General features: G+C 28.6%; 1 protein-coding gene across 5 annotated transcripts in view; it reads left to right on the top strand.

Annotated features, from left to right (window-relative positions):
* LOC107452152 (ankyrin repeat domain-containing protein 27) overlaps window positions 1-13,996 on the top strand; it is a 133,836-nt gene that overhangs the window by 29,152 nt on the left and 90,688 nt on the right. For all 5 annotated transcript variants that reach the window (XM_016068468.5, XM_016068467.4, XM_016068466.4 and 2 more), the window contains 2 exons: window positions 2,894-2,956; window positions 13,939-13,994. In XM_016068468.5, the coding sequence (XP_015923954.1) occupies window positions 2,894-2,956; window positions 13,939-13,994 (119 nt within the window). The remainder of the gene's footprint in view (window positions 1-2,893; window positions 2,957-13,938; window positions 13,995-13,996) is intronic.

Genomic DNA, 13,996 nt, shown 5'->3' on the forward strand with positions numbered 1-13,996 from the left:
CTTAACTTCTTTTTTTTATTTTTATAAATGCTTAAACTGCAGCTAAGAAAAAAAATCTCACAACTGGATTTTGATCTTTTTAGTCTTATCTAACACATGGTTATTTTCAATTTCTGTTAGGGGAACTGAGGAAGTTTCACTTTAAAATTTCTTCATGTAAACAAATTAGTTTCATGAAAAATTTCACTATGAAAATATATTTATTACACAGTTGAAGTCAATTTGCTCATAAACATTGCTCCATATACCATCTCTATCAAAATAGAAGCTGTGTTAATTTTTCTAAATTCTAGCAATCAAATTTTAAACTTATTTTGACTGTTAGTTATTGACATTTAAGCTTACAATGAGAGACATTTCAAAGATGCCATCTCATGTATTTGAAATGCTATTTACATTTTAACCCACTGACGGTTCTGCACGTAAAATGTCGCATTTTAACCTGCAGTCTTCTCTGCATAGCAAAACCGGTTTTCCCATGTTAACTGATAAGGGAACTGTGTGTAGGGGAGAAACATTCTCCCAATTTTGCCCATTTCCTTAACCGCCAGTGGGTTAAAAGATCTTATTATATTAAGATAAAGTTGCTCTCTTGAGAAAATTCATTATAAAAGTAAGTTTATTATATATTTAAAGTCAATTAATTACGCTATTTACACGAAGCTTGAAGCAAGCTAAATATTTTTTTTTTAAATTTAAAAAATCAAAACTCACTCTGGGCAAGGGGGAAAAGAATAGTGTATAATGATTAATTTTTCAAAAATATGATTTCCAAAATATTTCGAAGAAAAACAATAAAAATTGTACTAAGCAGATTTTTATTTTTCTCTTTAATTTTGTTAAATATTTAAATATAAAACTTACTGAGATGATGGATGCATTTTAAAATAAACATTTAAATAGGAAAAATATGCAATAAGAAACAAAAACTAATATATACGATAGAAGTTTTACTTTCTATCAACTAAATTTAAAAAGTAAATAAGATAAACTGAAACTAATCATGATATTTTGCTTTATTATATAAAACAGCTTTAAATGTCTAGAAATATATATTCCTTAACAAGTAATGAAAAAAAAAGAATGGTCAAGAAATAAATATAATAGAACAAAAAATGAATTTGTTATCACTAATATATTTTTCTCAAAGATTCCGAAAGAGGAGAGCGTCTGCTTCTGGTTGCTAATGGCAACCAGAACTGGACCTAACCGCACCGATCGTTCCTAAATTACGGTGCAAACTGAGGTTACGTGTCTAGTTAGCTTACGTGTAACATGTGTCACCAGTGCGAATATTGGAACGCGACCGTAGAGGAATTATCATTCTAAAAACTAAAGAAAAAGTTGAGTGAAGCTCCTTCCCTTTATACTCCAGATCCTAAAAAACTGTATGTTATACAGTGTGGTGCAAGTTCCTATGATGTTGGTGCTTGTTTATCCCAAAGAGATGATAACGGTCAACTTTGCCCCATCAGTTTTGCTAGCCAAAAACTGAACAAAGTGCAACAAAACTGGTCTATGATTTAACGTGAAGTGTGTGCTGTAGGATGGTCGAGTAAATTCGAAAATTACGTGTTTGGTGCGAATATTGACATTATAACTGATCATAATCCTTTAATATTTTTACAGAAGTCCGCACCCCAATCTGCTAAGTTGCAATGGTGGGCTTTAGCTCTCCCAAGGTACAATATTCATATCACACACTGCCCAGGTGCTCAATTAAAAAATGCTGATGGTCTATCAAGACTAGTAAGTGATTAAATGTAGTGGATCAGATTTCGCTGTACCAGATACCAGGTGTAGCGGAATCTTGTCGGGGGTGGGGGATGTCATGCCTCCATGCATGTTTTTATTGAACGTTTCATGTTGCTATATGTTTGTATAATATTACATTGTTTTTCTATGTTAGTATAAAATGGCTTTTCATCATTTTTTTTATTGAATGTCCCATATTATATTTTTTTTAATGTTTGTATTGAATATTTTGTATTATGTAGCTTAATGGTATATTTATTGAATGTTTTACAGTACAACATTTTATGATGCTTGTCATGCCTCAATGTTGTGATGGCACTGCCATCAAGGTAGAGGAGAATGCTCTGATTGAGAGCGGAAGTGAAAAAAAGGATGTGTGCTTGTAGTTTTGTTTAGGTGGCTTGGTTATATTAATTTTCTTCAAACTTCATCTTTTACCATTGTTAATAAATGTTTTTTTGTGTTGTAAACTGGTTACCATTTTTTTGACCAATTGTGTTTATGGGAAGCATCTGAGTGAAGAAGGGAAAAGGAGGAAAAAATATGCGTAATATCACAGTAATAATATATATACCTAATATGTAACTGAGTACATTTAAAACTAATCAGTAGCAAACACATTACTAGGTAGAAATTATTGCCGCTAAAAGAAATTTGATTCTACATCAACATCTTTTCTTCATGTATTTTAGGTACTGCTCTCTTTCATTTGTATTTTGCTTTTCACATTGTATAATATTACCTATACTGAGGTTTGTGGATTGAATAATAAAACATTTATATGAATACATATTTACTTAATAAAAACAAAATGTATGATAGAACCAGGAGACAAAACAGGAAGAGTTATTTAGTCAACAGTTATAAAATATGCATTGTTATAAGCCAAGAAGCATATGATTACAGATGTTAACTGATGACATATTGTAAGGGAAACTTGCCCTTGCATTTTGTAATGATGATGACATAATTTATCAACAAACTGTAGTTGAAGTTTGAAAAAAAAATTTTTTTTAATCATCAAATAATTCATACAATTACTACCTAATTTTATAAAATTTCATTTCTTATTACTTTGTGATATTTAATATTAATTTTCTTATCTATTGTTTAAATTTAACAATTACTTTCTTTTTAGGACTATAAGCCTTATAAAATTTTCATCACAGAGAAGCCTTTATGTTGTTCTAATAAAGATAAGGTATTTGTGGAATAAGTTTGTGTGTTTTTATTAAGATTTTCAATTATTAGAAATAAGAATTTTACCTGTATTTTTAAGTTGATTGTGTTAGCATCATGACAATGTATTAATATCCAGAACAAAATGGGTTTCTCAAGATTGTGGATATTTAGTTCTCTACTGTATAAATAGGTGTCGATATGGTCTCAATGTTGGGGAGGGGGCAACATGGATTATATTTATGAAAATCAGATTGCATTATAACTCTAAGCAGTTAAAAAGAAAGATAACTATTATCGTTATACTGTTTTTTTTTTTTGTGGTAAATTATAAACATTTAAGAGTTATAATATTTTTTAAATATTTATGTTATCGTTATACTGTTTTTTTTTTTGTGGTAAATCATAAACATTTAAGAGTTATAATATTTTTTAAATATTTATGTGTCTTATTTGATTTCCTGTACAAGATGTAATAAGATAATAATTTTTTAATTTCATAAATAAAAATTTTTTGTAAAAATTTGTACAAGCTAAAATAGATAAAATAAAAAATAAGTATGTGGTGTAATCTATATACTAGGTTCAAGTACCAAAGTTAGTGACCTGACGAACCTGTAAACTTCTATATATCTTAATTATTTCCTTAAGGTTATTAATGAGACCTTTGATTTATTAAATTATTACTATTTCTATATATATTTTGATTTCTAATAATCTTTAACATATTCTTGTTTATTCTAGAATTGTGTAAAATCAAACAAATTTCTTTTCTTATCTAGACTTTACTTTCCAAAAATATTTTTAAAAAGTTAATGTACGAAAAAAAAAAATGTTTAAATTTTTGGGGAAATTTTGATTAAAAAAGGAAAAAAACTTTGTTTTGAGGAAGTATTAGGGACTGAGAATTTTCTGCTCTCCTGCTATATGTACATGAATATAATATATTTCCTGATCAGTAAACTAATTATAATTTACAAAAATATAAAAGTTTGTTTAAATGAGTTTATAATTTTTTAAATCAATCAATTCAAGGGTTTAGTTAAGTTACTATCAATATTTATTCAGTTATTTGATTGCTTAAAAAGTGCTTAAAAGGTGCTTATTTTTTGTTGAAAAATTTGGCTACACGCTCTGTTTATCTTAGCTAACTTTGAAAGCCTGCGAATTTTGCTCTTTCTATAAATTTTGCACCTGAAATCTTTTCTCAGAATGTTTGACATTGATCCTCTCAATATTTTGAGCTTTCTAGCAGATATTTGTCCTTTCCGTAATATCCTTCTCTGACCTTTTTCATTGTGTCTTTTCTCCAAACCGTATTGTCCTAAGTCTTCTTTTGGTTTCAACTGAGAGCATCTCATTATACCTTACAATAATTGTGTAAATGAAATTTCTCTTCAGCCTTTGAGCTTTCAAGTCTCTAAAAATTGACCTCTTATTTGGTGAGTTTATTTATCACGAATTCTCTAAATTCTTTCATTCTACTTTTGCAAAGAAATATTATCAATAGTACACTATAAAAGTTTTGCAATAGCTTCTACATACTCTACACTAAATTGTCTGAAAGTGATTGGGACAATTATATATTTTTCAACGTGCTTCAATACTTTTTGGTCACTGTAAGTATTTTAATGAAATAAGCGAAATTACATTTGTATTTGACTTGTAATAAATGAGTACTTTTGTTAAAATGATGTTTTGAATGATACTTTTTTTTATTTTTGGATTTTTCAAAATGCAAATTACGAACAAAGTGGAAATTCTGAGCAGTTTTCCTTTTCTTTTTATTTATGCATCCGTATTGAGTAGTTTTTTTTTCTTCAAAAAAAATGATGGTAATAAAAATCCTATCAATTTCTTAGTTTTCAAACATCATATTTAAAATCACATTACATTTCAATATTTCTAATTTATTTCTGAATCCTAGAGTACATATGCTATATCAAAATTCTTTAATAAATAGTTAGAGAAGTATATATAGAAATATTTGCCAGTAGTTAAAGTAAGTTATAAGGCAACATAAATCATTTTGTCGTTTCAAAGTATGTTTTTTAATTTAATATTTTTTTTAAGGAAATATGTGAAATTAATTTTGATTTGTAGAGTTTAGTCTTTTTTATTAGATAATAATAAATTGTCTGTACCATTTCCAGTAAATTTTAATCTTGCTTTTCATGCATTATGTTTACAATATAAGAATTAATGCATTCATATTGTTGAAATGCATTACATTTGTTTTTTCATTTTATTTTCAATTAAGTTGTATTTATTAAATTTTATTACACATAAGATAGAGATTGAGACACAAATTAAAAAGTATTACATCAGAAGTGTACTCGAATTTGTTGAAGCCTTTATTTACATCCTATGCCCCAAAGACTTTATTAACTGATAGGAAGCCAGCCTTTACTTCTAGTCGATTTAAGAAATTTGTGAGCCATCACCTCCCGACATAATTATATCACAAAAATATAAAGAATTTAGTTGTCATTGTTTATTAATACCATTTTCAACATTTTTGTTACAGTTTTTTTTTATCAAAATCTAGTGCCATTGCAACAAACACAAGGCACAATGCATGATTTTTCTTGAATAATTCTTCGTATTAATATTATTTATAGCAGTTCAGGATCATTTTTAATAAATTACAAAATTCAAATTTTCCTTATTATAAAATTACAAAACTATCAGCAGAAATTGACTAAAATTTACATAAAATGTACTCTTAATTTTCACCTTCTGGTGTTAAATGAAATTCTTCAGCTGGATAAAAATATCTTAATTTGGAAGAGTGAACGATTTCAGTTTGATTATTATATATTTAAACTAACTCTCCTCTTCATTTCTATAAATCTCAAATACACTACTTAGTCTCAGTAACCACTATTCTTTCTAGTACATACCTTACAACAACTTTTCTTATTTTCATGAATAATAATCACTTTTTAGTACTCATTTCCACTAATAATATTTATTTTTTAGTACTCATTTCCACAAACAATATTCATTTTTTAGTACTCATCTTCACTAACAATGTTCATTTTTTAGTACTCATTTTCACTAACAATATTCATTCTTTAGGCCTAAAATTTAAAATTTCACTTTCTTAAATATGTTTGGCATTGTTGCCACTTCTCATTCTTTGTGACTACATAAAAAATATAGACACCTTAATAAAATACAAATATCAAAATCTAAAGTAAAGAAAAATACAATTGAAAAACATAAATTCCACTTTACTTCATTCTACTTTAGATATGGGTAAACACTACGCTGGTTTTCACAAATTAAGGGTCAGATCTTCCAGAAAAAGGGTAATATTTCTTCTCATCATCATCAATATTTACGACAGTTCAAACTTATTCTTAATGTATAACACAATTCATAATTTTTCTTGAATAATTCTTATTAATATTATTTATAACAGTTCAGGATCATTTTTAATAAATTACAAAATTCAAATTTTCCTTATAATAAAATTACAAAAATATCAACAGAAATTGACTAAAATTTACATAAAATGTACTCTTAATTTTCACCTTCTGGTGTTAAATGAAATTCTTCAGCTGGATAAAAATATCTTAATTTGGAAGTGTGAACAATTTCAGTTTGATTATTATATTTTTCTATCTCAAAGTTTACATTAGAAAGTTTCCTTAATCTTGTGTAAGGGCCTGAATAAGGAGAAGTTAATTTTCTAGTGCTAGGGTATTTATATTCTTCCATTATTACCAAATCTCCTTCTTTAAACTCTGCATTTTTAAATTTTAAATCATATCTAAGTTTATTCTTCAAATGTCGTACCTTGGTTTTTTCAAAAGCTATTTCTCTGGATTTTTCTACTGGGGGGTATAAAGGTTGATCGATAGGGGAATCAAAAGGCAAGGAGCCAAACATTAAATAAGCAGGTGGAAAAGTTGTAACAGCATGAGGAGTATTATTATATTCTGACACAACCTGTTCAAGAAATTTAGTCCAAGGAATTTTTTTAGAAAAGTTATTTACTTTGCATTTTAATCTAGTAACTATTGATTGTCCTACCCTTTCTGATTTTCCATTACATTGTGGATGGTGACTAGTTGTCAACAACTGTTTTACATTATGATTTCTCAAAAATTTCTTAAAATACTAGAAGTAAAGGCTGGGTTCCTATCAGTTAATAAAGCCTTTGGGGCATAGGATGTAAATAAAGGTTTCAACAAATTCGAGTACATTTCTGATGTAATGTTTTTGCTACAAAAAGCCCAGATATATCTGGTACAATGATCAATTACAATGTTCAAATATTTTTTAGAAGAGTTATAATAGTTGAAACCACCTACAGAATCCAGTATTATTAACTCAAGAGGTTCTTTGCAGGATGGCATTGACTGTCACAAACAGTATTTTTCAAGTGTGAGATCTTATTAAACTGACAAGTTTCACAGTGCTTAACATAATTACTAATGTCCTTAATTATATCTGACCAATAATATGGGGAAATAATGCTGAACACTTTCTTTACCACTGGGTGACCATATTCTTCATGTACTTTTGAAATTAATTCTTCTCTTAAGGAGAAAGGTACTACAATTTTAATTAAACCCTTTTTACTTGCAGTTAAAATATCATTAATTTTCTTAAAGTTAGGATTATTTACATTATCAAGCCTTTAATGTTCAGTTAATTTTCTTTTTGAATTAAATGTGTTGAATAGCAATTATGGTGAGAAATTTTATTTTTAGAGAGCCTATCTGCCTCATAATTAGTGCTTCCTTTTTTATATTTTATCTCATATTCATACATTGATAGCTTTAAAGACCATCTGAATAATCTACCGGTCAGATGTTTCACATTTCTCAACCAAACTAGAGCTGTGTGGTCTGTATGTATTGTGAAAGATGTTCCATGAAGATAATGTTGATATTTATCAAGAGCATCTACTATTGCTAAACATTCTAACTCAGTAATTGAATAATTTTTATCATAAGTTCTTAATTGCCTCGAATGGAATGATATTGGATGTTGTGTTCCATCTGGGTGCTCTTGTTTAAGGACTGCACCTATATCCTCACCAGAAGCATCTACATACAAATGCCATTTTCTTTGTGGGTTGAAAAGACATAAAACTGGTTTGAAAATTAACGCATTTTTTAACTCTTTGAATGATTTTTGTCAGTCTTCAGACTAAACAAACTTAGCATCTTTTTTAAGTAATTTATTTAACGGCAATCTTAACTTTGCATAATTTTGAATAAAACGATTATAAACATTAATCGAACCTAAAAACTTCTGTAATGACTTGACATTATGAGGGGGAAGAGGTTTTTTAATTGTCTATATATTTGCATCATTAGGAGAACATTTACCTTCGGAAATTTCATAACCCAAAAACTTAATACTTGTTTTACAATAATCACACTTAGAACCTTTTAATTTTATATTTTCTAACCTACAAATTTCGAAAAATTTTCCTAAATGAGCTAAATGCTCTTCAAGAGAGTAACTATAAATTATAATATCACCAATGAAATTTTTAGCAAATTTAATGTTATGTTTTTGTAGTATTTGGCGGCTAGCATGCTGAAATATACTTGGGCTGTTCTTCCAGCCAAAAGGGAGTCTTAACCACTCATATAAGCCAAAATTAGTGGTCATCGCAAATTTTTCAGTGTCACAATCTCTAATTTTTAAATGCCTAAAACCTGAACATAAATCAACTTTAGAATAATATTTTGCATTCGTTAAGTCATCAAGAACATCATCAATTCAAAGGATTGGTTCAGCATCTGATTTTGTTACTAAATTTAATCGCCTAAAATCTATACAAAGTCTATTTCTTTTCCCCTCATCTTTTCTAGTTACCATTGTATGTACAGAGAGAGAGACATTACATAACCAAATTCGCTTTCGTAAGTTTATGGGGGCTGAATAGGGGCTATGTGAAGGTTTAATAATATCATTTTCTAACAACTTTTTAATTTGTGTCTCAATATCTATATTATCTTGAGGAGAGCAACGATATGGACGTAAAGATATTGGCGATTCAGAAGTAAGAATAACCTTCTGAGGCTCTAATCTTATGAATGCAACATCATACCTATCCTCACTAAAATATCATTATACTTTTCTTTTAATAAAGATAGTCTCTTATCTACTTTTATTATGCATTAAATTTATAGTGTGTTTTTTAATCATTGATTTTGTTTATATTAGTTATTTTAGGAATTTTAATTATTTTAAAAAAATAGATGTGTGAATTTTGTATTTTTTAAACTTGTTTTTCTTGGCTAATTTTTTTATTGTTTTAAATGTTATTTCTCTGCCATTTTTTTTTTCTTTTTAAATTTAGGTGAGCTTTTCTTTTTTCTCTTACTTTAAAATGTGTTAAAGTTTTTTCTCGTAATTTGAGTCCGATAAAACATTGATTAACGATACTTTTTGGTCAATCCAGAAAAGCGGGAAATTCAGACATCTGGGATAGAGATGGTCCTGAGCATCCCTGATAATTGGTTCTCTACTGTACTTCATATTTTAACCTGTTTTTGTAACTGTTTGTTTGGTACAGCATGCCTATAAAGACGAAATTTGGTAGTAGTTTTATAGTTTAATTGAAAATTATGATGAAATCAGGATAGTGATAATACAAAATGTTTTATTTAGTAACAGTTGTAGAATTTGAGATACAAAAGTATAGAATGTTTTATAAAAAAGACTTTATAAGTGAAATAATAAATTTTGCATAATAATATCAGTAAGGATAGGCCATGTGAGATAAATCCCCCACAACCAGCCTAATCAAAATCCAAATTAATAAGTGATTGAATTGCTCCCAACAGACAGTTAGGAGCATGGGAAGAGATCCATGGCTGGTGTTTTATCGAAAGATAAAATAACCAAAAACAAAGCAACCCCCCATAATCAATATTAAATTTGAAAAATAATTTGGCGAACGCTAATTGCAAAAAAGACGGTGAGAATTAGTATAACCATGTAAGTGAAACATTTTTGTGGTAAGAAATAAAAAATAAAGAGTTATAAATGTATTTATTTTTTGATTTAGTTACGACAGTGAATTAATGAGTTTTACATTAGTATTGAAATAAAAAGTTAGCCATTACATTATTGTTAAGAAAAGAATAAAATATTTAATAGTAACTTAAATTAAATAATTAGTTTTATTTAATTAAAATTCAGTTAAGAATGATTAAAAAAAAGTTAAAGAAATTTTAAACGCTAGGAAAAATGTAATGCCTATTGTGACATCACAATGCCTTTTTCTTAAACCTTAAACTTTTAAACCCACCATTCAAGCTGATTAATTTCAATAGAGTGAATTAGCTAATTTACTATACAGTTAGAATTTAGAAGCAGTAGACTATTTTGCAAATGACTCAAATGACCCAGCGCTTGTTATAAATTGTAAGAAACTGGTGATGTGTATCACTAAACAGGGGTTTGTTTAGAAGAAATTTGAGTCCCTCCCAACCTTTTTATCACTGCGGACCTATCAACGTTTCATAATTTTACCGCCGCCCAGCTGGGGGAGGGGGCGTTGATTGCTTATGTTTTAGATTATTTTGATTTATTAATTTTAATTTAATTACATTTAAACATGCCTTCAAAATAAAATACAGTTACACCAAGAAATAAGTATGAAGTGATTTAACATTTTAACTTACTAGAACGTTAAATAAATGAGAACCCTGAGCTTGTTTCTTTGCAATGAGATTGTTCCATCTGGGGGGTAATCGGAGACAATAACACCCGAAGTGTGCTGCTTATGTCCAGTTTATTCCGATGCTTTGTTTTGGTTGCTGTGACTGCAGAAAATCCCGCTTCACACAGATAGGTTGCCAGAAATGGCAACAAGGATTTAAGTACTGTAATGGCAATATCGGGGTATCCTGCCATGTCTTAAATCCAGAACACCAGCAGAACGTAGTTTTAAGTCCGCCGTCATTTGCAATCTCCAGCAGTTGATCTTCTTGCACAGACATGCTAGATTCGCCCGATTTTTGGACAAATGGGTCGCAGATCCATTCTTTACCAGATATTTTTAATTTGGGGTATAAACCAAGGAATTTAAATTCAGTTTCAATGAAATGGGCAGCCCGGTACCATTTGATCCATGGTTCGGGGGTTGGGGAACACTACCTTGACGAACCCTTCACAAAATATCTTTTCATGAAAACAGATCCTTCACAAAATAATTAATCTTTTAATCGGACCCTTAACAGATTTGTTTATCTTCATTAATGTTTTGTTAATTGAATAAACCATTTCGGGAGGGGGGAGAACTTCTTAGCGAAACTGCATGGAATATTTTAAAAACGAAGCAAAAGTTTATTTTTAAAAAATCAATCATCAAAAAAAAAAAAAAACTTCACACAAAATTCATCGTACACTTTCAAAAAAATATCTGCCTATTAGTAAATATTCAAATTTTTTTAATTAGTAATATTTAGTAGAGTTTCCTTTCACATTTACAATAGCTTTTATAAGTTTGTAAATAAATGTAACTATTTTTTTTCCTGTCGGGTGAAATTCGAACAGAATATTTTTTATTAAATTTTATAGAAACTTTTACAACACTCAATTGTGAATTTATGAATTTTTCCACAATTTTATGATTTTAATCTCTGATATGAAGTCCTTCTTTTAAGCATTTTATCACATGTTGCACAGTACAATAGGAGCATTAAACTAATTTAACAATATTCATTGCTGATTTACCTCGTATAATGACAAATAATCAACCTTCAAATTTGGTCTATTGTTTTGTTATGACCATGAGCCGTTTTTAGATGATAAAAGACAATATTACGGTGAAGCAAAAATTAAAGTATAATTTTGCTATCACAATCTTGATACTAAATTGCAAATAAATATGTAAAAAATTAAATGCAAAATTATTAAAGGAACAAATTAAAACAATAGACGATAATTTTAATTATGAAGTTGGAAAACATTCAAGTGTACGATGACTTTTGTGGGATAAAATTTTTGTTACTATTTGATTATTGATATCTTAAAAATAAACTTTTGCTTTGTTTTTAAAATATTCCATGCAGTTTTGCTAAGATTAGATTATACATCTTTGTGCCTTGTATGCAATACAAAGCGGACTGTAATGGTTTGATTAAACATTTATTAAACAATACTTAATAATATAAATGAACTATATACACGAAGATTATTATGGCTGCTGCAATAGCAGTAAACAATGAAAGGTAACTCATGCGAGAGCTGACAAGTGAACTTCCTTGTTCAAAGTTCTTGAGTAAAAGAATGTTTAATTCTCTGACAGCGATGCAAAAAGTATGTGGGGGTGCGATAAGGGTAAAACGCACCCCCCACACATGATAAGGGTATATTTTTGATATCTAACAATCTTATTATCAAATACTCATATAATTATCAGAAAAGGTAAAAACCAAAGTGTGGAGAGATCTTCAACAGAACACCATTCTAGACTGGCCGCACCGCGAAGCGCTGGCTCAGTTTCGACTATATACCAGACATGACTGCCCAGCCACGCACCTGTTTCGTTTAGGGCTGGCACCCGATTCCTATTGTCCTCTGTGCAAGAGCCAATCTGTTTTGGATGGCGGCCACATCCTGCTCTGCAGGGCCCTCCGTGGGTCGTCGTCTACCGAGCGATATTGGGAAGCAAGAGCGCTCCTGAGGAAATGACTTTTTATTTTCTTGTTTTGTTCCTGTGTTTTTACCTTTTAACATGTCACTTCACCTCTGCCATTTGAAATAAATAAATATTATCAAATACCCATTCTGATATATTTATTTTAATTAATGAATATCTATTTCCCATTTCAAAAAAAGTTATAAGTGGATGAGCACTTTTGGGAGCCACTGTAACTATAAAAATTTATTAATATATAATCACTTGAAACGGTTTTCCTTTTTGCTTAATGAAAATATATTAAACTATACTTATCGAAGGTCTTATTAGTCATTCTGTTTTTGCCATTTGCTAGGTACACTTTGAGAAAAAACTACTTAAAGTAACACATTAAAAAATTTTATTCAATTAAAACAATACATTCTACAAGCTAAACATATTTTCTCCACGTGTCTTAATTTCTTCAAAATTAATTCTGTGCCAAAACATTAAAAAATAAATAAAAAATTGTCAAAATAAATTATTTTTTTCAAGATGATATGTTAAAAAAAAAAACATTTTGAATGAAATATTTTATAATAGAGACACTTTTCTTGTACACATCCTACACTTTATAAGAAAAAAGAAACACGGACCTGGAAATTTTAAGATTTTTATCTGGAAAAATCAGGGAAATTTTAAATCTGATTTGAGTGGCCACCCTGTTTTACAAACATCGTGTGCGCATTCTTATTGATATTAAATCATAATTTTCTTTGTGAATAAATAATTGATCAATTTATATTTATTCATAAAATTAGTCAATAGAATATTATGTAAATAAAGATTGATTTCTGGCAATTTTTTAAAACATTACTAAATTGTGTTATTTAAAATATGTCAATTGTAATTATTAAAAATGTGAGTGATTTTGTTTCCACATTATTCGTCCAAAATGAATATTCTGTGTTGAGCAGTATAGACTAAATACCAAATATTTGTATGTTGCATCTCTAATTTAGTAGCAGCAATTGTTGACCAGAATCTTGTATCTATTTAGAATTTAAAAACTTGAAAAGGTTTTTAGTAATTTTTGCAATAACAGGACCCTATTTGCACAAATTCACAAATGTAGGATCCTGGTTGTAAAAATGTGACTTAACGCTTATTTTATATTCACAAATTATGAATAGTTTTTTCACAATTTTACAAAAACAGTATCTTTTCACAAAATGTCTGGACAGACCCCTGCTAACACTTTTTGGCAATTATTAAAAGAAATCTAATACAATTAAAAGTCAAAATTTTTTATTTCTACTACAACTATGTAATGATTTGTTGGAGATTATACTTTTAATGTTGCATTTAATCAAGCATTGAATTGTGCATATTTTTTATTTTAGGATGAACAAGGTTGTAATTCAAATTTAAGAAAAACTGAAAAAATATCTTTAAATAAGT

This window comes from Parasteatoda tepidariorum, chromosome 11 (assembly GCF_982258835.1).
Source record: "Parasteatoda tepidariorum strain Cologne lab strain chromosome 11, Ptep-v5.0, whole genome shotgun sequence".
NCBI lineage: Eukaryota > Metazoa > Arthropoda > Arachnida > Araneae > Theridiidae > Parasteatoda > Parasteatoda tepidariorum.